The sequence below is a fragment of the Littorina saxatilis genome, linkage group LG9, assembly GCF_037325665.1.
Source record: "Littorina saxatilis isolate snail1 linkage group LG9, US_GU_Lsax_2.0, whole genome shotgun sequence".
NCBI lineage: Eukaryota > Metazoa > Mollusca > Gastropoda > Littorinimorpha > Littorinidae > Littorina > Littorina saxatilis.
In genome coordinates, this window is record NC_090253.1 from 58,355,003 (window position 1) to 58,379,615 (window position 24,613).

The 24,613-nt window shown below is 42.1% G+C and overlaps 1 protein-coding gene and 1 long non-coding RNA gene across 4 annotated transcripts in view; both read right to left on the bottom strand.

Moving 5' to 3' along the window:
* LOC138976612 (uncharacterized) overlaps nucleotides 1–24,613 on the bottom strand; it is a 61,555-nt gene that overhangs the window by 2,439 nt on the left and 34,503 nt on the right. For all 3 annotated transcript variants that reach the window (XM_070349476.1, XM_070349478.1, XM_070349477.1), the window contains 2 exons: nucleotides 1,162–1,361; nucleotides 1–741 (listed from right to left, as the gene is read on the bottom strand). The exon at nucleotides 1–741 is cut by the window's left edge and continues 2,439 nt beyond it. In XM_070349476.1, the coding sequence (XP_070205577.1) occupies nucleotides 1–741; nucleotides 1,162–1,361 (941 nt within the window). The remainder of the gene's footprint in view (nucleotides 742–1,161; nucleotides 1,362–24,613) is intronic.
* On the bottom strand, nucleotides 11,117–14,333 carry LOC138976620 (uncharacterized). Its single transcript, XR_011459095.1, has 3 exons — nucleotides 13,281–14,333; nucleotides 12,738–12,909; nucleotides 11,117–11,614 (listed from the first exon to the last, which is right to left on the bottom strand). It is a non-coding gene; the product is annotated as an uncharacterized lncRNA (long non-coding RNA).

Genomic DNA, 24,613 nt, shown 5'->3' on the forward strand with positions numbered 1-24,613 from the left:
CGTTCTCTGCTCTTTGAGATCATTCTTACAAAACTTCTCATCGTCTTCAGGTTTGGAAAAGGATTTTAGTGGCATACAGAGTTTGTCTGGACTAGTTTTGTTCGCATTTTCATCCACCATCGGAGAGTAGAAGAGAGCGGAGGGAGGAGCGGCAGAGTGTCTTGACACAATGCAGCACACTTTGTCAAAAAGCTTACACACAGTGTAGAGGACAGAAGACTTGAAGACAGGCTTGGACTGCACAGCGATGCTTCCCTGGTGCATGGCAGCAGTTTCGTTTTTCAGGTTTCTACTGCATGAACTGAGCTCAGTATTTCTCAACAGCGTATGTCTTGACTGACTAGATTTACTTGAGTTTTCAAAACTGGAAACCTTCTTGGTGTTTTCGGCATACACAGCTACATTTTCGTCTGCACTTTGTTCGTGAACTACACATTCAGGACTTTTGTCTTCCTTTTTCACCGCCTTTAGGACTGTTCGGTTTGTGTGTGACTCTTCCACTGTTATGCTGTCGGGCTTCACCAGAAACAGACTCATAATCCCAGCCAGTGACAGGAAAATGCCGGGAGCAAGGAAGCTGTGTACAAGTGTGTGAGTGCCCAGTATGTTCAGGTGAACAGAGCTCCCTACCAGCATGGCGGCCACAACACCAACATCACGTGACCGGAAGAGTGATGACGCAAAGACGTGCGCAGCCAATGGCAGCAGGGAGGATACGACCACGTGAGCGATTCGCCAGACCTGCACACAGTTGAAGAAGTCTGTGAGACGTTCATGATGATTAACATCGTTTTTAGGAGTAAGGACGACATGAAGATGATAAATGATAAATGTTTGCTCAAGCACACACACACACACACACACACACACACACACACACACACACACACGCACACAAACACACAAACACACACACACACACACACACACACACACAATCTCTCTCTATCTTTCTCTGTGTGAGTATCTCTCTCCTTTGCTCACACTCTCCTGCCCTATCTCCTTCCCTCTACCCTCGAAGTAAATCACAAGACAACGCAAAACAGCAGTAATCCACTTGAAGATGTGTGAATACTGTCATAAAGATTGTCGTGTCTATTTGTTTGCGCAAAGATACCATCCTGTAATACCAGGAAGGGCACATATCAAAGGCTGTTTTACCAAATAAGGAGCTGCTCTGCATCCCAGCATTCCCGTCAACCAGCTGACGATGACGTAGAAGCGAGGGTAGAGAGGGGAGCGAAGCGCGTACATGCCGAGTTGCAGCTCCCTCTGTTGGTACAAGGACAAGTTATCGCCCTTGGCAGGGGCAAGGAACTCGAACGTCCGAAATCCGTAGCCATAGACCTCCGAGTGAGCCACTGGAACATAAGTTTCAAGAGAATATTGGATAACAATAGTTTTAATAAAAGGAAAACTACTTTCTTTTGTCTCGTTGTTGATTTTCCTGACCAATTACACCTGTCGGAAAGGGCACCTCCAATGCAAAGACCATTTTGATTGTTCCCAAGGGTGTCCTTTCATTGCAGGCACCACTGTACTAAAGTCTTGTGTGCAAACCTTTATGTAACTTGACTACCCGGATGACGACGGTTAAGACCTGATTTCACAACCCAACAGTATTGACGTAGCGTATTCCTTGAACTCAAAATGCATTTTTTTCTAGTGTGTGTTTCAAAGCTTTTACTATTAGACACACAGCCTTTGATGTGTTCGGCTTCTCTTCACCAGACGAAAAGCTAATTACGCTTGGAAAGCAGACACCACACAAAATACAATCTGATAGCACAAAGCCAACAAAGTGATGTTTTGGCCCTGGTCGTATCAGGTGTAATCTATTTGTGAGCTAATAAATGAGACGGACTGTCATTTCCTTTTTGCAACCAGGACGAACATGCAAGGCTTGACTGGGTTGTGGTGGGGTGAGGATGAAAGGTACCCTCCTGCCGGGTCATTAGATATTGTACGCGAACACAGATCTAGCCAGGCTTTGACATGGGTTAAGCCCCCCCCCCCCGCCACTTGGTCACATTCAAAACTAAACACCCTGACTGCTTGCTGTGGTGAGATGGATTTTTTTGATGAATTATTTTCCGAAATTAATTCGTAAAAAATACAAATGTGCACATAGAGCTCTCAGGCTGTTTATTTTTGGTATGTGACTAAATCAATCAATCAATGAGGCTTATATCGCGCATATTCCGTGGGTACAGTTCTAGGCGCTCAGCAGTGATGCCGTGTGAGATGAAATTTTATACGGCCAGTAATTGCAGCCATTTCGACGCATATTTACCTTTCACGGCCTATTATTCCAAGTCACACGGGTATAGGTAGACATTTATTAACTGTGCCAAAGCAATTTTGCCAGGAAAGACCCTTTTGTCAATCGTGGGATCTTTAACGTGCACACCCAATGTAGTGTACACGGGGGGAGTTTGGACACCGAAGAGAGTCTGCACACAAAGTTGACTCTGAAATAAATTTCCGCCGAACCTGGGATCGAACTCACGCTGACAGCGGCCAACTGAATACAAATCCAGCGCGCTACCAACTGAGCTATATCCCCGCCCAATGGAGGGATGGTTCTTATGCCCTGTGAAAGCCAGATCTGATACAGTGAGGCGGGGTGGGCCTTTTAGTTTGGGAGGAAGAAGTTTTGTCACAAGGAAGGGAAAGGACAGAGAAATATTGATAGGTAAAGGCACAGTCGTCCTGGTGTACACGATCCAACTCACCATTTTAAAATATTGATAGGTAAAGACATAGTCGTCCTGGTGTACACGATTCAACTCACCATTTTAAAATATTGATAGGTAAAGACATAGTCGTCCTGGTGTACACGATTCAACTCACCATTTTAAAATATTGATAGGTAAAGACATAGTCGTCCTGGTGTACACGATTCAACTCACCATTTTAAAATATTGATAGGTAAATACATAGTCGTCCTGGTGTACACGATTCAACTCACTATTTTAAAATATTGATAGGTAAAGACATAGTCGTCCTGGTGTACACGATTCAACTCACCATTTTAAAATACTGATAGGTAAAGACATAGTCGTCCTGGTGTACACGATTCAACTCACCATTTTAAAATATTGATAGGTAATGACACAGTCGTCCTGGTGTACACGATCCAACTCACCATTTTAAAATATTGATAGGTAAAGACATAGTCGTCCTGGTGTACACGATTCAACTCACCATTTTAAAATATTGATAGGTAAAGACATAGTCGTCCTGGTGTTCACGATCCAACTCACCATTTTAAAATCTCATACAGTGTTAACTGAAGTTAAGGTCATCCCTCAACTTGGACACATGCACACACAAATGAATGACCTGGGGCCAGTTTCATATACGCGCTCTTAGGCGTTCCTAGGAATAGGGCCTTAAGAGCTCTTAGCTGAGAATGGGACGAAAGTTAGGAACGACGCGTTTCATGATCCATCTTTGGGATCGCTCTTTGCAAAGAGCGAGCAAAGCGCTATTTTTAGTGGCTAAACGGAGTTTCCCGATTAGTTACGTCACATCAGGTTCAAGGTCACAACATCCGGTTGAAAGCAGACGAAAACCTGATGATAACATCGATCCAAACAAAGTAAGGACACATTTACACATACAGAAATAATAACCCTCCTTTCCAATGTTAACAAAAGCAACGCGATCGTGGAGGCTTGTTTTTCTAGCCCCGTTACAAAACGAATAAAACATGAGACTTGGTACCTACGTATGTATACATGTAGATCTAGATCTGAATGACGTCCTTGACATCGTCCATAATGAATTTTCTAGGCCTCAAATTTGTTAATAACTTCTACATCTGTGGACCGAATCACTTGATATATGGGATACTTAAACTTCAGTCTATGCATGACCCTTCTACAAATTGACAAATTTTTAGATCAAATGGTCTGACTTTTGTGCATTTTCAAAAAAGGTTGCCAAATTCGGGGATCGACTCAACAGCACGAGGTTTGAAATTGAGCAGTCGCCGAACTAACCCGATTTCAGCACTCAAGATTGTTAGCTTTGGGATAATTTGAATGACTTAGTATACCTGAATCAACATCAGAGAGTCAGTTATTTGAATATAGCAATTAAAAGCCGGATCAGGGCATTTCAAATGGATGAAAGCGTTCCTGTCATAAATGAATTTTGCGTGGCATTGCGAAAGTGTAACTGTACAACGAAGGGTTTATTTTTTCAGTCATTTGAGTTTAGCAAATATGTTCATAGTTGTGCATACACTTCAGTTCATCCACGACCATTCTACACAGTTTCGAGTCTCTAGGTATAATGATCGGACATTTACCTTTTCTACAAAATGTGTTTCAAATTACCCCTCCGAAATTGTGAGTGGCACGAAAGCTTTGCTGTTTAGGGAGCTGTAACTGCTTTCTTTAGGTCACCGATGATCTAAGGGGGTGATGGGGGTGTTTGTGTATTCTCAGATATTCAGATAATCCAAACAGTAAAAGTCTGGAGGGTTTAAATCAGGTAAGTATTGCTACCGCTAAATGTCAAACCTTGTTCTGTTGAGACGATCGTCGAATTTGGAAACTTTGTTTCGAAATTGCACAAACGTCAGACCATTTGTTCTACAACATTGCCAATCAAGGGAAGGGTCATGCATAGGCTGAAGTTTATGTCCCCTACATATATAGTGATCCGGTCAAGAGATGTAGAAGTAATTAGCAGTTGTGAGGGTTGCAGTTTTCTTGGGTCACTCTGTACGTGTCTTGTGCCATTTTGACAACATTGTGTGTGTTTGATTGATCTGCACCTTGCATCGATCTGCGTAAGGCTTTGCTGACAGAGAGGGAGTTGGTTTTTTTTGTTTGTTTTGTGTTGTCAGGTCAAAGTTGTTAAATTTATCTCGCGTACTTGTCATGCAATTGTGACGTAAATAAAAATGTATTTCATTCAGACATCACAGACTGGGTGTCAAAATATGTGTGGGTGTTTTATGTGGGTGTTTTAGTTTTTACATAGATCTATATGAATTATTTTCTGTACTTATGAAGACATTGACTCTGCAATAATCAGTCGTGATAGGTCATACTGAAGAGAGAGAGAGAGAGAGAGAGAGAGAGAGAGAGAGAGAGAGAGAGAGAGAGCATTGGTCAGCATATCCTACGGATGGTCATTTCAGTAAGAAAGCATTATTTGCGTTATATGTATATCTTGACACAGACACACAAGCACACACAGACTTTTATCTCCAAGCAGTTATTAAATGCCAACAAGAAGCATGGAACCCAACAAAACATCATTCAAATCTTTCTGATCATTCACATCTGACTTTATTTCAATGCGATGCATCGATTTTCACCACAACTTAACACGAGAAATAGCAGGGTTTTATTGTTTGACCTTTTTCTGGTTACCTTTTACATACCTTCCTAACACTGTAAAGCATCAATCATAAACACCAACACGAATGCGTTTATATTTGTACATTGGATAATTATTAATTGCAGACTATGAGGCTTTTGTTGATTACATTCAGTCACTGCCACCTGTGATCATCCAAAAATCAATCAATCAAAACTGCCTTTAGACATGTACCCAAATGTAAAATTTGTTTCTTTCCAGATAGCCATAAACGCCATAAATACCGGATTATGAATCCCATAATGTAAATGGGGTGGTTGACAAGATAGTTTGCATAACAAGGATTTTTTTTATATATATATACAGCTGTATCAGATACACAGAGGATGGCCAGGTGAAACCTTAAAATAGAGTACGAACATATTCTTTATTTGAAAGAGAATTTTAAAAGGCCCCCCTCCTCCTCCCCTCCCAGTGTTTGTCCAAGTGTAAGACTTGTCTTATCCCACCAATCCATGCAAAAGACAGTCCACATCTGTGATGATGAGAACAATTCTTTGACATGGAAAGATTGTGCCTTTAAAATATAAGTACCATGTCAAAATCCAGATCACAGGTTTGTTGCCAATGTTTACTTGCCCAATTTCACAAGGCACATTGAGTCAGACTGTGTGAAGTTCATGCGATACAGTATCAGATAGTAGACATGTACATTAATATTCAAAGCATAAGGTATGTATTTTGTTTTTAACTGATTAAAAGTTCAACCTGACAAAGCATATTCAAATATGTTTTATAGTTTTTGTTTGTTACTGAAGAATGTTTAAAAAATAATTTAGTATTATTGAAAAAAAACAATGTTCTTGGGCTTGTTGATCCAAATTCATGGGGTGACTGTGAGTTAAAATATTTTTTATTTACTTGTTTCTTTTTATATTGGTTTGGGAAACAGCTACCAGCTTGTAAATGGCTGTGTGAGACAAAGTTACATACACAATTTTCTGATCAATCTTTTATTATATGAAGTCTTATATCGCGCGTGTATCTCCAGACTCAGACTCAAGGATCTATTTATGCCGTGTGAGATGGAATTTTTTACACAGTACATCACGCATTCACATCGACCAGCAGATCGCAGCCATGTCGGCGCATATCCTACTTTTCACGGCCTATTATTCCAAGTCACACGGGTATTTTGGTGGACATTTTTTATCTATGCCCATACAATTTTGCCAGGAAAGACCCTTTTGTCAATCATGGGATCTTTAACGTGCACACCCCAATGTAGTGTACACGAAGGGACCTCGGTTTTTCGTCTCATCCGAAAGACTAGCACTTGAACCCACCACCTAGGTTAGGAAAGGGGGGAGAAAATTGCTAACGCCCTGACCCAGGGTCGAACTCACAACCTCTCGCTTCCGAGCGCAAGTGCGTTACCACTCGGCCACCCAGTCCTTTATTTGTTCATGCAAGGCAGGTATTACTATTGCCATTGGATATACACTCTGCCAAAAAAATATGTTGCACCCATTTTCGTACCCCACTAGACCATTCATTCCCGTGTCAATTCATTCAAACTTTCTTTGTCATTAAAGGCCATCCACTTGGCTATCTGGCACACTTTTGGAATCAAAGATTCATTTTACATGGGTTACATGATCGCCTCTTAATTAAGGGTACCCCCCAAAATTGACCCTATAAAAACATTAGGCACTAATTATACATCAAAGAAAATTCAGAATAGGCACAATTTGGCAACTTTAACCAGGCATGGGAATTGAAAATTGTAAAAAAGGCGGAAAATTTATAACTGAAGACGCGAAGCGTCAAGTCGACGGCGCGAAGCGCCTAGCCTTACTAGGGGGGTCCGGGGGCATGCCCCCCCCCGGAAATTTTTTTTCTCCAAAGAACCCAGATGGTGCAATCTGGTGTCATCTGAGCTCCAAGTTTGCCATTAAATTCTGTTTTTAGAATCAGAGTTTTAAGTACAAAAATGTACCAAATTTTGCTTACATGTATTATATATGGTTTAAATTTGTAAAAAATTTTTATCTGTTGAGACAAACAGGAAAATGTAACTTGTAACACAATCTGTGCAATCTGGTTTACTTTCAAACATAATAGTTCAATAACTGAGGCGGGCGGTAGCAGTGTGTGAACAAAGTACGGAAAGTTTTCGCGGGCTTTTGCGCAAAGGCCAAAGTAACCGGTGCTTTTTTTGTGTGCCTCCCCCCTTTATTTTTTCGGCGGACACTTTTGCATTTTCGGCGGAACAAAAAAAAAATTCTGCGGAAATCCGCCATTCGGCGGACAATTCCCATGCCTGTTTAACATACGAGGATAAAGCCAAATCAATTATTTTACCTTTAAATGCCATTGAACGTTTAAATGAATAAACACGGAAATGAATGTTTTAGTTAGGGTACGAAAATGGGTGCAATAAGGCATTAAGTTTGCCTTCAAAGTGTGTATGATTCAGAAATACTAGTCACTGTGTGTTGAACTGGGACACCTAAGAACAAGGTTGGGGTTAAAATCAAAATTCAGAAAATTGTCACAGTACTATCCCCTCTCTTTTTTAGGTCACAGAATTAATTATTCAATTTACATAGACAAACTTAAAAACTCAATATCTTCAACAACAACAGCCCGAAAATCAATGTGGCTTTAAATTTCATCGCAATTGAGTACACTGAAGAGCACAAGTCAACGGAAATTACGAGAAACAGTGATCAAAATGGTGCATATTCCAAGGAAGTTGAGGGCAGGAACTACCATAAAATACACCGGTTTTTCTCTTCAAGTCATTTGACCACAACTTTTGAAAAAATTATCTTTTAACACAAACGAAGTAATTTGAACTACTCAGTCGGGCTGATGTGGGTTGCGGACGACCCATATGGAATTCTGTAAGGAATTTTACGCTGTGTATTCTAATTGGGATGGTGTAGGTCATGTACGACCCATACTATGCAAAGAGACGGCAAAACTCCTAATTGGATGGCGTGGGTAGTGTACGACCCATACTTTTTATTTTACTTTTAATCCTTCTTTGGAAAGTATGGATTGTACACGACCCACATCATCAGGACTGTGTAGTCCAAAGCGTGATTCTTTTAAAGAACTAGGCAGATGCGTTTGAGGGCAGAATGTTTTGATGAGGCAGTCTATTGTAAAACAAATTATATGACTGAAAAGGGGCATGTATTGATTGCCCTTATTCAACAAGAAGAGCAAACGCTCGATCGAGTCACTTTCGCAGTTCTGAATATTATATGAGGCATCAGATGGACAGGAAGAAATTGCTATTCACAACACAATGAGTCACGTTCACATAAAATTTGAGCCCGGTCACTTTTATAGTTTCCGAGAAAAGCCCAACGTTAAGTTGTGTGTTGCCGAACAGAAAAGGCTAGTTATCTCCCTTGTTTTTCTGATAACGTTCGTAAAAGGCTACAGATGTAAATACTTTGATGTAAAGAATAATCCTACAAAGTTTCAATCACATCCGATGAACTTTGTCAAAGATATAAAATGTCTAATTTTTCCTTTGACGCTGACCTGTGACCTTGAAAAAGGTCAAAGGTCAACGAAACCATCGTTAAAGTGTAGAGGTCATTGGAGGTCACGACTAAACAAAATATGAGCCCGATCGCTTTGATAGTTTCCGAGAAAAGTCCAACGTTAAGGTGGTGTCAGACTAACACTGACCGATTACATAGAGTCACTTTTTCTCAAGTGACTCAAAAAGCTGTGAGTTCACATGAGGAAGTGTGTATACATACAGTGATTCCTACAACACAGGCACCCCCAAAAATCAAATTCGAAAAATCAAGGTTCCTGCGTTAAAATCGACAACAAATCAGACTCAGAGCAATCAAATGTGCATCTGAAACAGTCAATTTTGTTACTATGCCATGCTGAGCGGTGTATGTGTTAATTCTCTCAGTAGGTATATGTGGTAAACCGGCACGGTTGGCCTAGTGGTAAGGCGTCCGCCCCGTGATCGGGAGGTCGTGGGTTCGAACCCCGGCCGGGTCATACCTAAGACTTTAAAATTGGCAATCTAGTGGCTGCTCCGCCTGGCGTCTGGCATTATGGGGTTAGTGCTAGGACTGGTTGGTCCGGTGTCAGAATAATGTGACTGGGTGAGACGTTATATATATGTCAAAGCAGCACCGCCCTGATATGGCCCTTCGTGGTCGGCTGGGCGTTAAGCAAACAAAAAAACAAAACAAAAATATGTGGTAATCCTCTCAGTAGGCATAAAAGGCAGTTTTTGAAGCCGTTTTAGCGGGTAATGAAACAAAACAATACATTTGAATTTCTGCAATTTTTAACGCATTGCGTTCAAATATTTGGTGATTCGTGCTAACACGTGTCATGAATTAGAAAAGACAACATTAAACAGGTTTGCGATTGTGAGGTGTTAACCGGTATTTTTACCGACAATTATCAAATGAATTAATTAAGCAACAAATCAGTGCTGGGGCCGACGCTATTCTTAGCGTACATTAACGACCTCCCGGAGAGACTGACGGCACTAGCGCGCCTGTTTGCGGACGACACTGCAGTGTACAGGGTGGTGACTAGCGTAAACAACAAGGCCCAGCTACAACAAGACCTCCATCGCCTAGCCGAGTGGGAGAAGAGCTGGGACATGCAGTTCCATCCTGCAGAGTGCAACACCCTGCCTGTTACGAGGAGCAGACGCCCACTACAGCCCTCTTACCAGCTCCATGGGCATACGCTGGAGACAGTGAAGGCGGTCAAGTGACCTGTGCTGGGACGACCATATCAACAACATCGTCAGCAAGGCAAACAAGACCCTGGGGTTCCTGCGGCGCAATCTGAAGATCTCATCAAGATCCGTGAAAGAGCAGGCGTACAAGGCCTTTGTCAGGCCTATCCTGGAGTACGCCTCGTCAGTATGGGACCTGCACACCCAGAAGAACATCGACAAGCTTGAGACCGCCCAGATGGGTGGCAGTCTCTGGAGGAGCGCAGGAAGCTTGCCCGCCTATCGATGCTCTACAAGATCACGAACAGCATCGTCCACTGTCCGGGCATCAAGTCGAAGCTGGCCCCCTTACCACCACGCCAGCGAAGAGGCCATTGCCAGCAGTTCGGCCTCATCACCTGCCGCACTCAGTATCGGAGTGCCGCTTTTCTACCCAGCACAGTGAAGGACTGGAACTCTCTACCAGCAGTGTTGGTAGTTGGCCCCTGAGCAAGCGTCAACATCAGTGTTGGTAGTTGGCCCCTGAGCAAGCGTCAACATCAGTGTTGGTAGTTGGCCCCTGAGCAAGCGTCAGTATCAGTGTTGGTAGTTGACCCCTGAGCAAGCGTCAACATCAGTGTTGGTAGTTGGCCCCTGAGCAAGCGTCAGTGTTGGTAGTTGGCCCCTGAGCAAGCGTCAGCATCAGTGTTGGTAGTTGGCCCCTGAGCAAGCGTCAACATCAGTGTTGGTAGTTGGCCCCTGAGCAAGCGTCAGTATCAGTGTTGGTAGTTGGCCCGTGAGCAAGCGTCAACATCAGTGTTGGTAGTTGACCCCTGAGCAAGCGTCAACATCAGTGTTGGTAGTTGACCCGTGAGCAAGCGTCAGCATCAGTGTTCGTAGTTGACCCCTGAGCAAGCGTCAACATCAGTGTTGGTAGTTGACCCCTGAGCAAGCGTCAACATCAGTGTTGGTAGTTGACCCGTGAGCAAGCGTCAGCATCAGTGTTGGTAGTTGGCCCCTGAGCAAGCGTCAGTATCAGTGTTGGTAGTTGGCCCCTGAGCAAGCGTCAGCATCAGTGTTGGTAGTTGGCCCCTGAGCAAGCGTCAACATCAGTGTTGGTAGTTGGCCCCTGAGCAAGCGTCAGTATCAGTGTTGGTAGTTGGCCCCTCAGAGAGTATCAGGGTCAGTGTTGGTAGTTTGCCCCTCTGCGAGTGTCAGCATCAGCGTTGGTAGTTGGCCCCTCGGCGAGTGTCAGCCTTAAGTGTTGGTAGTCGACCCCTCAACGAGTGTCAGCATCAGTGTTGTGTCAGCATCAGTGTTGGTAGTTGGCCCCTCAGCGAGTGTCAGCCTCAGTGTTGGTAGTTGACCCCTCAGCGAGTATCACCATCAGTGTTGGTAGTCGACCCCTCAGCGAGTATCACCATCAGTGTTGGTAGTTGGCCCCTCAGCGAGCGTCAGCCTCAGTGTTGGTAGTCGACCCCTCAGCGAGTATCACAATCAGTGTTGGTAGTTGGCCCCTCAATGAGTGTCAGCATCAGTGTGTGGGTAGAGGTCCTTGAACAAGGAACAGCAACATAGTCATAAGAGCAGAAGGTTTCTTGTATTAAATGTTAGCAACAGAGCAGTTTCACCACATAATCTTACAAGAAAAAGAGAAGACAGTGAGTAATTCTAAAACTTGCTCTTATTCATACTACACTTAGCAAACCATTTTATCTGTACAAATTGTGTACTTTAAAAAAAAATCACTCCCGAATCATTTTGTTCAAACTTTCTACGCCATTAAAGGCACTTCACTTGGAAATGTGGCACACTCTTCCGCTGCTCAAAAAAGGATGCCCCAAAAATTGACCCAAAAAAACACAAAGTACCACTTAAAAATCAACTCAAGTTCAGGATAGACACAATAATAATAATAATGAAAATAGAACATTTATATAGCGCTTCTTCACAGCTCAAAGCGCTTTGGCAACGTTTACATACGTGAAGAAGAACATCAATTATCTGTCCAGAACAGGGTGTCTTCTTTGGTTAACTTTTGTACTTTGTGTTCTGCCATTACTGCTGATGCAGGTGTCAATCGCTTCAGCAGTAAAAAACATGAGGTCTTGCGTTAATTTAGAGGGGTTAAACAATTAAAAGAAAGCTCTGTATATCAGCAATGACTCAGTCCTTTAAAATGAATCAGACAAGGCTAACAATTCAGGAAATGGAACAAACCAACTGAATTACAAATTAGCACAATTTCTTGAAATCCCCTAGAGCATGTTCTATTCTCCTCACAATCTATGCCCCCCCCCCCCCCCCCCCACGTTAACAATAACAGTGTAAATACATGTTTTTAGTACTAGTAAATTACTAGTTATTGTCACTTAAGAATCAGTTTTGTTGATATCAAGGAGTAGTAAAATTTAAAGTCAAAGTTTCAGATAAAAGTTTAAAAAAGAAGTCAAACACTGAAACAGCATTCTTCTTACTCACTGTCCAGTTTTTGTGTGTGTCACTGTGTGTGAGAACAATACGTTTTGACACATCTCTTTCAATGTGTATGCATACTACTACTATTACACAAGTTAGTACTATGTGATCCCAGAACGCCTCTTCTTTTGTTTTCCAAATGTTCTACAGAATTGTCAATGACTGAATGAGTATCATATTACAAGCATAACATATTTACCTGAAATGATGTCCAGTCTTTTCTTGCACACCACGTTCACTAAGACTTATGCTTTCATTGGCATTCCTCATTGTCTCTGCCCTTGCTTTGGTAACTGTATGTTAGTGTCCACGGGTAGAAGATGACACTGGAGGAGAGCATGGTGGTGCCAGACGATGATGAAGTTTATTCTCTGGTGATACAAGAAAGAAAATTATGAGCGTTTGCTGAATGTTTCAGTGTTTGCTTGTATGCATTTACAATTACCAGGTGAATACGCTGCACAGATCTGCAGTGCAGATGATACTAAGACAACACTGTCAGCACAGCTACCAAGTCAAACTTACAACGAGCACAGTCAGTATATAATATGGTGCTGATTAACAATAACAACCCATTTAAGTTTCAAACATGCCTTTTCTGCTCTAATGTTTTCTCTCTCATGCAAGCTGTTTTATAACCTTGACATTTTCTGCAACAACATTCCCAAACACAATCTGAAAAGTAGCATGCCTTGAAAGGAACATTTGATCAATTATGCTTTAGATCTATTCCAAACATTACCTTTTTTCATCATGACAGGAAACAATGCTGACGTGTCTTGCTGACGTGTCTAGTTCACGTGTTGAGTTAACCTGCTTGGAGCACTGCTGTAGATATAGGGTGTGACTGAGTATTCAGGGTGTCAAGATGTAGCCAATGTCACCGTATATGAACAAGCCCAGAGGTGCTTGGATTGCAGGACACACCCAACTCTCATTTAAAATCATGGTACCCTTTTCACACCCTGGCCATAGAACAACACGACACACGGTCCAAAGATGTTCGTCACCAACTACTTCAATGCCTATAGAAGCCGTCACGGCGTGGCATCCTTCCTTGTTGATATTATACTCGTGCTGTTTTGTTTCGTTGACTGACTGATAGACTGTTGTTCGAAAATGTGTGTAAACAGCACCACAAACACGCCGAAAAAGTGCAAGTACAAGCTATCTGGAATTGCTCACGAGTACGTGTGGTTAGCCGCTTCCTGTCGGGTTCACACTCGTCGTGCAAGGCAGAATATACATTCGGTGGATGCAGCGAAGACTCGTTTCCTTGCTCATGTAGAATATGTCGCCGTGCATGGACTGACAGACATCACTGAATCACGCAGAAAACGGTGCAATCATAGTCTTCGCGGGTGCTTGTAAGTGCTAAACTGCATACCGTCCACACTCTTGTCAACATAATTCAAAGAGGAGTCCATGCTTTGACAAATGAAAGCGTGCGGCACTCTCCTTATCGTCTTGGGCATTCCGCGGATCCGTGCGGTGACGAAAATGTGTTGATGGCGCATGTTATATCGCAAAATGATGCACGAGTCGAGTCGACTCACAGTCTCATTTACGGCCGCCATTTTTAGGATTAAAATTATCTCCCTTGCAAGTTGGGGGCGCTTCTGTCTGCTCTTACCTAACTTAGGGCTGGGGGGGGGCTGCCCTATGTTAAGAGCGACATAGGAGCGCTCTTTGGCCAAAGAGCGGTCCGTGAAACGCACCTATCTTAACTTTGCTCTTAACCCCATCTTGACCCCTTAAGAGCTCCTAAGTTAGGATAAGAGCGGTATATGAAACCGGCCCCTGGGTACTTTCTGTGCAAAATGGGAGTTTTTAGATGATTCCTCGTAAACTTCGTTACTGACACAAGCGTTAGTCTGCGAAATGAATTCACATAAAATTCAAACTCTGCACAGAAAGAAGTCAGGGTACTGAGTTTTGGTATGTGTTCAAGTGGAGGCATAGCATTATCCCGTGTAAAAAAACAAAAAAAAAACCAACATGCAATCACACAAACAAACAAACAGGATAGATCTGAGATGCAGACTAGAACAGTTCACACGGTACGGACTGTACCTTTAAGCTTGGGAGGACAATGTAAGGAGTGCCAACAGAAGGGGAAAGGACAGGGGGAGATTGATGGTGGAGTAATGATATTTACCCCACACTTCACCAGAAACCCAGGTTCAATAATCCGGTATGTACAATGGCAGGCACTTCGTTATCTGGACTGTACTGTTGACTTAAGAGTCCCTCCCACGAACGTCTTGGTGTTAACAGGCGTGAGACCAAGGGTAGGGCGGATGGTGGCGAGAGAGGTGAAGTGACAAGGAATGTTTACAGTGCCGTGTGCCGGGCTGTGAGCAGTGCCCGCCAATGTTTAGCTCAAGCACCGTCTCTCTCTCTCTCTCTCTCTCTCTCTCTCTCTCTCTCTCTCTCTCTCTCTCTCTCTCTCTTTTAAAATTAAAAAAAAATCTCTTTCCACGACTGATTATAAACGATTGCAAATTCTTCCTATCAAAGATAGATTTGCATACAACAAAGGTGTGATGATGTATAGAATTATGTCACTCACACCTACACTCATTGCCTCAAATTTCAAAATAAATCATTATAGAAAGTGTAACAAATTAATTACCCCAACTCCAAGAATTGACCTGTACAAGTCGAGTCTATCATATTCTGGAGCAATTATGTGGAACGCCATTCCTAATATAATTAAATTACGAATTGATTGAAACACCATTCAAGGAATATTACATGCTGTTTCTTTTACAAAACTGTTAAGAAATATTATCAAGCAGCTGGCAAAATATAACTGTACTCTCTTATTATATTGAAAAACATGATTATATATAATTCATGAAGGATTTTTTTTGTACAAACACATATATGCTCTGTTATATATAATTTTCAACCATTGCTAAAGAATCCTAATGCATCTTAAAATGTCTTATTGATTGCTTGACATGTTAATCATGGTAAATATGTCATTTGTACTATAGTTAAACTTATCTTTTATTTCTTCTTGTTTGTTACCCCTCAATGGGCGAGGGCCGGATGAAAAAAAGCATGTATACATTGCTTATTCTGTCACCCTCGTGAAATAAATTTCAATTCAATTCAATTCAATTCTCTCTCTCTCTGTCTGTCTGTCTGTCTGTCTCTCTCTGTCTCTCTCTGTCTCTCTCTCTCTCTCTCTCTCTCTCTCTCTCTCTCTCTCTCTCTCTCGCATTAATACCAGCGCAAGGTTTGAGGTTTACAGCGTATTTAAGTTATCTGTTTGCATGGAAACGTATTTTACTTTTGTCAAAAATAAGCATATAAGAGATGTGCTCATTAGGTTCAGAGCTGGCGTGTCCGAATTACGCTCACATAAATTGAGATACTCCCCACATACCCTACAGGACTTGTTTTGCCCATTCTGCAAAAAAAGCACCTGAGGATGAAATGCACATTTTATTTCATGTGATGCATTGAACGATCTTCGCTGTCAGTACTTACCCTTTAAATTAAATACACATCATATCCTTGTTTGGTTTCCTTTCAGTTGATAATGCAAAACAAAAAGGGTCTCCATGATTTAGGCAGATTTATTTATTGTGTTAACAAACGCCGTGATTTACTTCCTAAGGTGTAACAGAATGATTTATTTTGCTTCATGTCTCTCTGTTTTGTTGATGTGGTTGAGTGCATTGCGTAGCTGCTGGTTTTTATACAACGATGTCCTTTGATGTATGTTGTAGTTGAGGATGTATTTGATGAGGCACCAGCCATCCCCTGTACATACCTATACATGCAGGGGCGGATCAGTTCATTTTATGGGGGGGGTTTCCAAAAGTATATTGTGAAGATATGGGTGTGAAGGCGCGAAGCGCCGAGCCGACGGCGCGAAGCGCCTAGCTTGCTAGGGGGGTCCGGGGGCATGCCCCCCCGGAAAATTTTGAAAAAAAGGATGCAAAATGGTGCAAGCTGGTGCATTCTGAGGATGATCATTACCAGTTCCAGGCAGCAGATTTTGTCACTGATTAATACCCACAAAATTGAAACTCAACCCAAAAAAACACACAAAAATATTTTTATTTTTTGGCTGGGGGGGGGTTTCCGGAAACCCCAGAAACCCCCCCCTCGTCCGCCCCTGACAAGTATGTATTGTGCGTGTGTGTGTGTGTGTTTGTGTGTATGTGTGTGTGTGTGCGTGCGTTTGTGTGTGTATGTATGTGTGCGTGCGTGCGGTTAGGGAGTGTGTGTGTGCGTGCATGCGTACGTGCTTGTGTGTGCGTGTGTGTGTGTGTGTGTGTGTGTGTGTGTGTGCTTTTCTAACACCTATCCCTACACCTATTTGTACCTTGGTTTAAAGATACTTTCCTTGTAAACGAACAAGGACACTGCCAGAGACCCGTACACATTCTAACCAGCTCTCCAGCATCTATAGAATCTTGATTCCACCATGCTAGAATAAAACAAGTCGCGTAAGGCGAAAATAGGGCCTACAACATTTAGTCAAGTAGCTGTCGAACTGACAGAATAAAACTGAACGCAATGCAATTTTTCAGCAAGACCGTGTATACTCGTAGCATCGTCAGTCCACCGCTCATGGCAAAGGCAGTGAAATTGACAAGAAGAGCGGGGTAGTAGTTGCGCTGAGAAGGATAACACGCTTTTCTGTACCTCTCTTCGTTTTAACTTTCTGAGCGTATTTTTAATCCAAACATATCATATCTATATGTTTTTGGAATCAGGAACCGACAAGGAATAAGATGGAAGTGTTTTTAAATTGATTTCGAAAATTTGTGACCCTCCACCACGGAATGAGTCGCATGTCACCTTTGCATGATTTTCATATTTTTACCTTTTCATGAAGAGTTTTTTATGCTCTATCCAGTGGTGAAAACCGTTTTTAGAAAAGAGCGAAAACTGTTTGAGTTAGACGCCTGTGACTAAGGTGACCCTCACACTGTTACCAGACACTCCCCGGACTTACATTACGCCTAGCGCAGAATCGCGCGAGGTGACATGCGACTTATTTCGTGGTGGAGGGTCACATTTAATTTTGATAATAATTTTTATATTTTTAATTTTTAGAGCTTGTTTTTAATCCAAATATAACATATTTATATGTTTTTGGAATCAGAAAATGATTGAGAATAAGATGAACGTAAATTTAGATCGTTTTATAAAATGTTTTTTTTTTTTTTAATTTTCAGATTTTTAATGACCAAAGTCATCAAATAATTTTTAAGCCACCAAGCTGAAATAAAATACCGAAGTCCGGGCTTTGTCGAAGATTACCTGACCAAAATTTCAACCAATTTGGTTAAAAAATGAGAGCGTGACAGTGCCGCCTCAACTTTCACGAAAAGCCGGATATGACGTCATCAAAGACATTTATCCAAAAAATAAAAAAAAAGGTATGGGGATATCATACCCAGGAACTCTCATGTCAAATTTCATAAAGATCAGTCCAGTAGTTTAGTCTGAATCGCTCTACACACACACACACACAGACAGACAGACAGACAGACAGACAGACAGACACACACACACACACACACACACACACACACACACATATATATACACCACGACCCTCGTCTCGATTTCCCCCTCTACGTTAAAACATTTAGTCAAAACTTGACTAAATGTAAAAACAAGAAAGGTAGGTTGTTGGAACGTTTGTTTATAAATTATATGGACAAAACAATACATTCACAAATAGATCGACCCAACGGTCTTTTAAGTGCACAGACAAACAATTAATAACGAAAACTTATCTGGCTGATTTTTTCTTCCGTTTTATTTTATGTTATTACAATTCCACTATGCTAGGATTTTTCCATAGCATCCACATAAACAAAGGTTTCAAACGCTTTACCGTGTTCTCTCAGGCACTGAGATTTTTTCGTCCAGTTTTTCGTGCTGTATATATTGTAACAGATGAGACTTTAACCTGAACATTTGCAGATCTAACTTTCGTCATGAGAAACATGTGATACAGATCTAAAAGTGTTCTTCGTCGTCGCACGTGAAGGAACTCTAATTTCAAGGTCGACAATGACTGGAAGACTTGTGGACAAATGTCATGATATTAACTGTGTTCAAATGTACTTACCAGAAAACAACTGCACAGTTCGTAGCAGGATACTTTTGTTGACCAGTTCATATGGTTTTTATTCGGAATCGCGTATCATGTATCTTGAGAACGCGATCGATACAAACACAATATAACATAATCTTCTCTTCCATGACGCCATTTTAGATGACGTGTTACACGAGATCTCATCGGGAAAGAACGATGAATGATTGTTGTTTTATACAATGTGCATGTAATTATTACTGTATGCATTTTAGTATTGATTCATTATTGATAAGATAATGATTGAGTGAAAGGAAACAGAGATTTAGTTTGGTAAGATAAATTGTTTGTACGTTGTTAGAGGTTACCTAGAGAAACGTAAACAAACGCTTTCGATCGCCTTGACTCTAAGACGATCGAGAGTGTCGGTTCGTTGCTAAAGGTACGAGACAAACGCAAGGAGAAGAAAGGTATGTTGTGTATGTTGTTAGGACAGGTATTGGGGTAACGTAAGACAAACAGGGGAGATCGTTATAGACGATAGAAACGTCAGTGGTAGCTAGAGGTAACAGGTTAACAAACAAGGAAGGGGATAAATAGAGAGGGGAAAGGAGAAATCGGGGCTATGGGTTGCTGTTACTGTTAGTTTGGTTCTAGTTCGGAAGTCATTTTCATGATTTTGGGTTACGTTTTATGCTTCTTCTGGGTTTGAAGCAGTTTAACAGACAGAGGGAAATTCGGAGCAGTTTAATGGACAGAAGATAATTCGGAGCAGTTTAAGGCAGGTCAAATGGAGACAGGGACATTACTCTTCATACACAAAGGGAAGCCACTGAGTTGTGTCGCCATTTTTTCCTGGCAGGCTGGGAATTCGAACACATCGAACAGGGAACGCAGAAGAAAAAGAACACGTCGAACATTCGAATGACGTAAATAGAACAAACGTCACATTTTTCAGGCAGCGTAAGTGAATGACGTCAGAAAATGACGACACCGCCAGAAATAAAAACAATGCGACACGCCTCCCAACCACGAGGTCAAAAACACGTGGGCATCTAATGAAATCGGTACAAAGCCGTTCTCTTTGCCAGTGACATCGTAATAATCACCAAAGCTAACATTGAAGCTCCGGTAGCAGGTAAGAGAGTGTCTCCCAACCCGTGATGCTCACAGCGTGATTGCATCAGAATACCACATGTTAAAACCGGTGTTTGAACTAGAATAACAGCCAGTAGTATTAAGAACAAGTGTCTTGTGTATGCAGCCCTCTTTCTGCTGTTCGCTGGCAGCAGATAATACAATAATTGAAGTCCTTCGAGGCATAAGGAGCCCATAAGGCAAAAAATTGCTTTAATTCCACCCTCAAAAAGTCCCAGCCTTCAAACCGTAACAAATAACAGTACGCACTATTAAGCAAAATTATAAACCAAGCCTTGATTATTAATTTTTATTATTACACTTGTATCAAACAAGTGACCTCCACCTTTTGATTGGCGTTTTTATTACATTTGAATCGGACTTGTGGCCTTTCAAAGTTGCGGTGACCTTTGACTTTCAACAGAGGTCATATGTAACAGTGGTTTTTAAAAACATAATTTAGTTGGCTCATATATCTGAGACAAATGATCGGACAACAGCCCTTTACATTATCGTGACACATATTTTTCTGAGGCACACTGGACAGTAATAGTGCAAAGGGTGGGGTTAATCAAGGGAGTGAACCCCCCCTAAAAACACCACCAACCTGTCGTTTTTTTTTGTTTTTTTTTAATGCCGTTTTGATCGCTCTTGCGTTTACAACCCATCTCATCAAATCGTAATTTATTTCCAGGCTACCAGCAATAAAATACCTCAACATGAGGAACAAATTTAAAATAAACTCTGGCAAAAGACGTGACGTCACAAAGTTTGAGTATGCGCAACATTTTCGTTTACCAGTGCACTTCGTTACCTGCCCATTGCTGCTTTGGGTGATATTTTTTAAATGACTATTCCTATGCAGATGTTTGTGTAATTGGCCGTTTTCAAAACATACCCATTTTTCGATTTTTCGGTCCAAAATTCAAAACGGGCACTGTCTTCCGAGACTCATAGCTCCGAAACGAACCCACTACCCTATTTTTTTTTTATGCTGAATGCATAGCAGACAGATCGAACTTAAAAAATAACCAACTTTTGGGAGAAACCAATTTATATTTAACGGGTCCAGTGAACTACCTTAACAGGCAGAAGGAAATCCGGAGCAGTTTAATGGACAGAAGATAATTCGGAGCAGTTTAACAGGCAGAAGGAAATCCGGAGCAGTTTAATGGACAGAAGATAATTCGGAGCAGTCTAACAGGCAGAAGGGAATTGAGAGCATAAGATGAAGTGTTAGCAGTCTAACGATGTGGGCGTTCATATGACGTTTTCCTGACTGATTCATTACCGGAAATATTGTATGTCATTCTTACTTTATGTGTGAATGAATGTTGCCATGAGATAATCAGATAATTAAATCTGAGTCTTGAAACCTGCAACAATTTGTGTCTTCTTTTATTCATCATCATCACTAACATTTATTTCACACATCACAACAATCAAAGAGAGCAATCCGCTTTCGTTACAATACAGGGCCGGACCAAATGAGTTGTAAGGGGGGGGGGGGGGGGGGCAAATCAGCGAAGTGGTGAAGCCACAAGCGCGCACCTGCAAAGCAGGCGCGCGAACTAGGGGGGTCCGGGGGCATGCTTCCCCGGAAAATTTTTGAAAAACGGTTAAAATCTGTGCAATCTGGTGCATTCTGGGCATTGTTTTGAGGGTTAAGAGCAGCATTTGTTTTGGTGCTAAAACTAGTAAACAAAAACAAAAAAAAAAAAACTCAAAGCAAGGTACATGCTTTTTCCAGGGGTGGGGTTCCGGAACCCCTGGAACCCCCCCCCCTGGGTCCGGCCCTGCAATATATACAGAGACCTAAAACTTACAGGGGATTTAGAACATTTGGCTGGAGGGTATAGTCCCTTTAACAACCACGTCACCGCTACCTAACAATATCAATGAATGGGTATTTTGTGTGTGTGTCTGTTTCATATACAGTGGAACCCCCTTTTAAGACCTCCATAAATCTGAGAAAATCAGGTCTTGCAAAGGAGGGTGTCTTAAATTGGAGGTAAATTGACAGAGGTTATGAACAAAAAAGCTGAAAAAGCAAGGTCTTAAAAAGGAGGAAGTCTTAAATTGGGGGGTCTTAAAAGAGGGGTTCCACTGTAGCGCCATAATGAGATTCGGCCTACATTACTGTTTGACTATGTGATGGGTCTGTCAATGCTCTGGGAAATAGGTCTACTTCACAGCCCGGGCTATAAACATCACTTATACTCCCATTCCACACAACCGTTCTTGGTCCCGTTCCCGTACCGACCAAGGACGGCTGCCACAACAATGGAACGCTGCGCAAACGGCCGTTTTTGACATCTTTGAGCAGCGTCTGACCATAGTGGCAGCCGTCCCCAGGACGGCTGGGAACGGAAGCTAGTCCGGATGTGAGGAATGTGGATATGACAACTCAGTGTGTGAGAGCGCTACCGTTGCGTTACCGTTGTTTTAAGTTCCTTTAATGATCCAAGCGTTCCGTTACCGAATTCTGATCGGGAGGGGAACAGCTAATAAAATGTTGAACATGCAGCCCAAACTCAACCGTCCCTACCGTTTAAAGTAGTTCCGTTAACGATCATTTACGTTCCATTGCGGTTCCCTCCCGATCTCTCCCGTGCCCGCACCGTTCCTTGGTCGGTACGGGAACGGGACCTAGAACGGCTGTGTGGAATGGGGGTATTACTTGCTACGGCTCACTTACGCTCTGAATGATTACGGAGCACCGCGCCTGGTTTCAGCACAATATTGCAGTACGAACAGTTTTCTAGTGTGAATTAAAGCCAGCGTCATCATTGCATTGTTCACGGGGACCAAAAAAAAAAAGTTCTTGAAGAAAAAATAAGCATTGTGAAAATATTAATGTTGAAAATACTTGCTTGCCCGGTTAATACTTGTTAAACATAGGCCTATCAGCAGGGAAAAATCCGATTATTATTTTGTGGTGATGCTGATTCAGTCAAAAGAATGTTTGCGACCGAGCGCCAGGAAGTGGTAATCAACTGTTATAAGTTATGATTAAAATGCGCTTAGCAGTAAAGACAATCTTTTAAATGCAAATTAGATTCGGTTTCTTTTACCGAGACCAGTCCGTGCGGTCTTGGTCGGATGGTTTTGGTCACCCAAGGACTTATTAACTTGTTTCTGTGAAAACAATGCAGAATTGTTCTTTGTTATTCCTTTGGGCCGAACTGCATCGGTCTCGCATGGCGATATCGGCTCAAGGAGCGTTAACAAAACACCAACCAAACCAAAAATTTTGGCACACAGATTGACTGAATATTTTTTAAATCGCTGACTTAATTGCGTTGTTTATCTATCTGCATGGTATTCTGCATAAGTAGCTAATGTGTTGTTTCGTTATTTTGCTGGAATGCATACGTATTTGATGTTATGTTAAATAGTATGGTCTTATTCTTAGTTAATATGTAAAGCGCGGAGAGCATAGGTAACTGTGGTTCGCGCTATATGGTTTAAACACAATTTTATTCAAAATACATGACATGAAACAATTGACAAAAATGCAGCTAGGACACGAACTCAAACAGATGCTTATTTGACGTGACCATAACAATGCTAAGTTACACAAGTTTTCATGATGGTGGACAACACAATTATGGGGGGTATGGGGAAATTAATCAAAACAGGAGGATTTACAGAGGGGAAAAAAAAAGAAGCTGTCATCATCATTATTATCTATATATATATATATATACGACTTGTGTCTGTCTGTGTGTCTGTGTGTCTGTGTGTCTGTTCGCGATGCGCGGCCAAGGTTCTCGATGGATCTGTTTCAAATTTGGTGGCCATATTCAGGTACACCCCGGACACAACCTGGTCGATGAGATATTTCAACACGTGCTCTCAGAGAGCAGTGCTGAACCGATTTTGGTTTTACTCTGGATCCATTTCCAGTAACTCTTCCTTATCTTCTCCAGTGTTTTCAGCGTTTACCTCCCTTCCTTCGTGTGGCGCGTGGATATACCCGTTCCGTTACTATTTTTAGAAGGTCACTACACTGTCCAGAACGGTGTCCTTGCACCCCTAAATTGTCCTCACTGTAAAAGTGCAAAGGTCGAATCAATTTATAGCCACGCGAAAATTACACTGTCATCTATCTCTATATATTTATAGATTCACGGCTTCTGTGTGTGTGTGTGTGGGTGTGTGTGTGTGTGTGTGTGTGTGTGTGTGTGTGTGTGTGTGTGTTTGTGTGAGTGTGTGGGCAACACCTGTGGATTTTACAGTTCTGTTTGTGATGTGGCCGGGCGGCTTTAGTGTGTCGATATGTACTGGTCTTCCTTTGAGAAGCCATAACAGTTTTTAAAGGGCTTAGAGAATAAGCTCTAAACTTCTCAATCCTGTTTGAGTGGACTTCGCCTCCAAAGGTGATTGCGGTGTTTCGGCACCCGGTTACATTCGGCGTCGTCGACAGGGATGGGACTCGACATGATATGTTCAGGAATGGTATTATGGCCACTGAATCATTTTCGTGCTGTTCCTATTCCACGAATCTGGGAGGAACCTAAGCTTGGCGGGTCCATGGTTCCGAGGACAAAGTTTATTCAAACGGTGGCGGGTGTGACAGGGAGACTCAGTTACATTCTGCGTCGTCGACAGGGATGGGACTCGACATGATATGATCGCTTTTCTCTACTTCTTCACGGCAAAGCCGACGTACGGTGCGCCACTCACCGGGTATTCGGCTATACTTCTTCGGCCCTACTTCTTCCCGGCGAAGCGGGTATTCATCTAGTTAGCAATATGTTGATATCGCTTTACGCGACTAATTGTTTCAGGTTTTCATGCGCCCAAGACCACAGCGTCGCCAAAGAAATGCCCAGGTTTAGAATAATATATGTTAATATCGC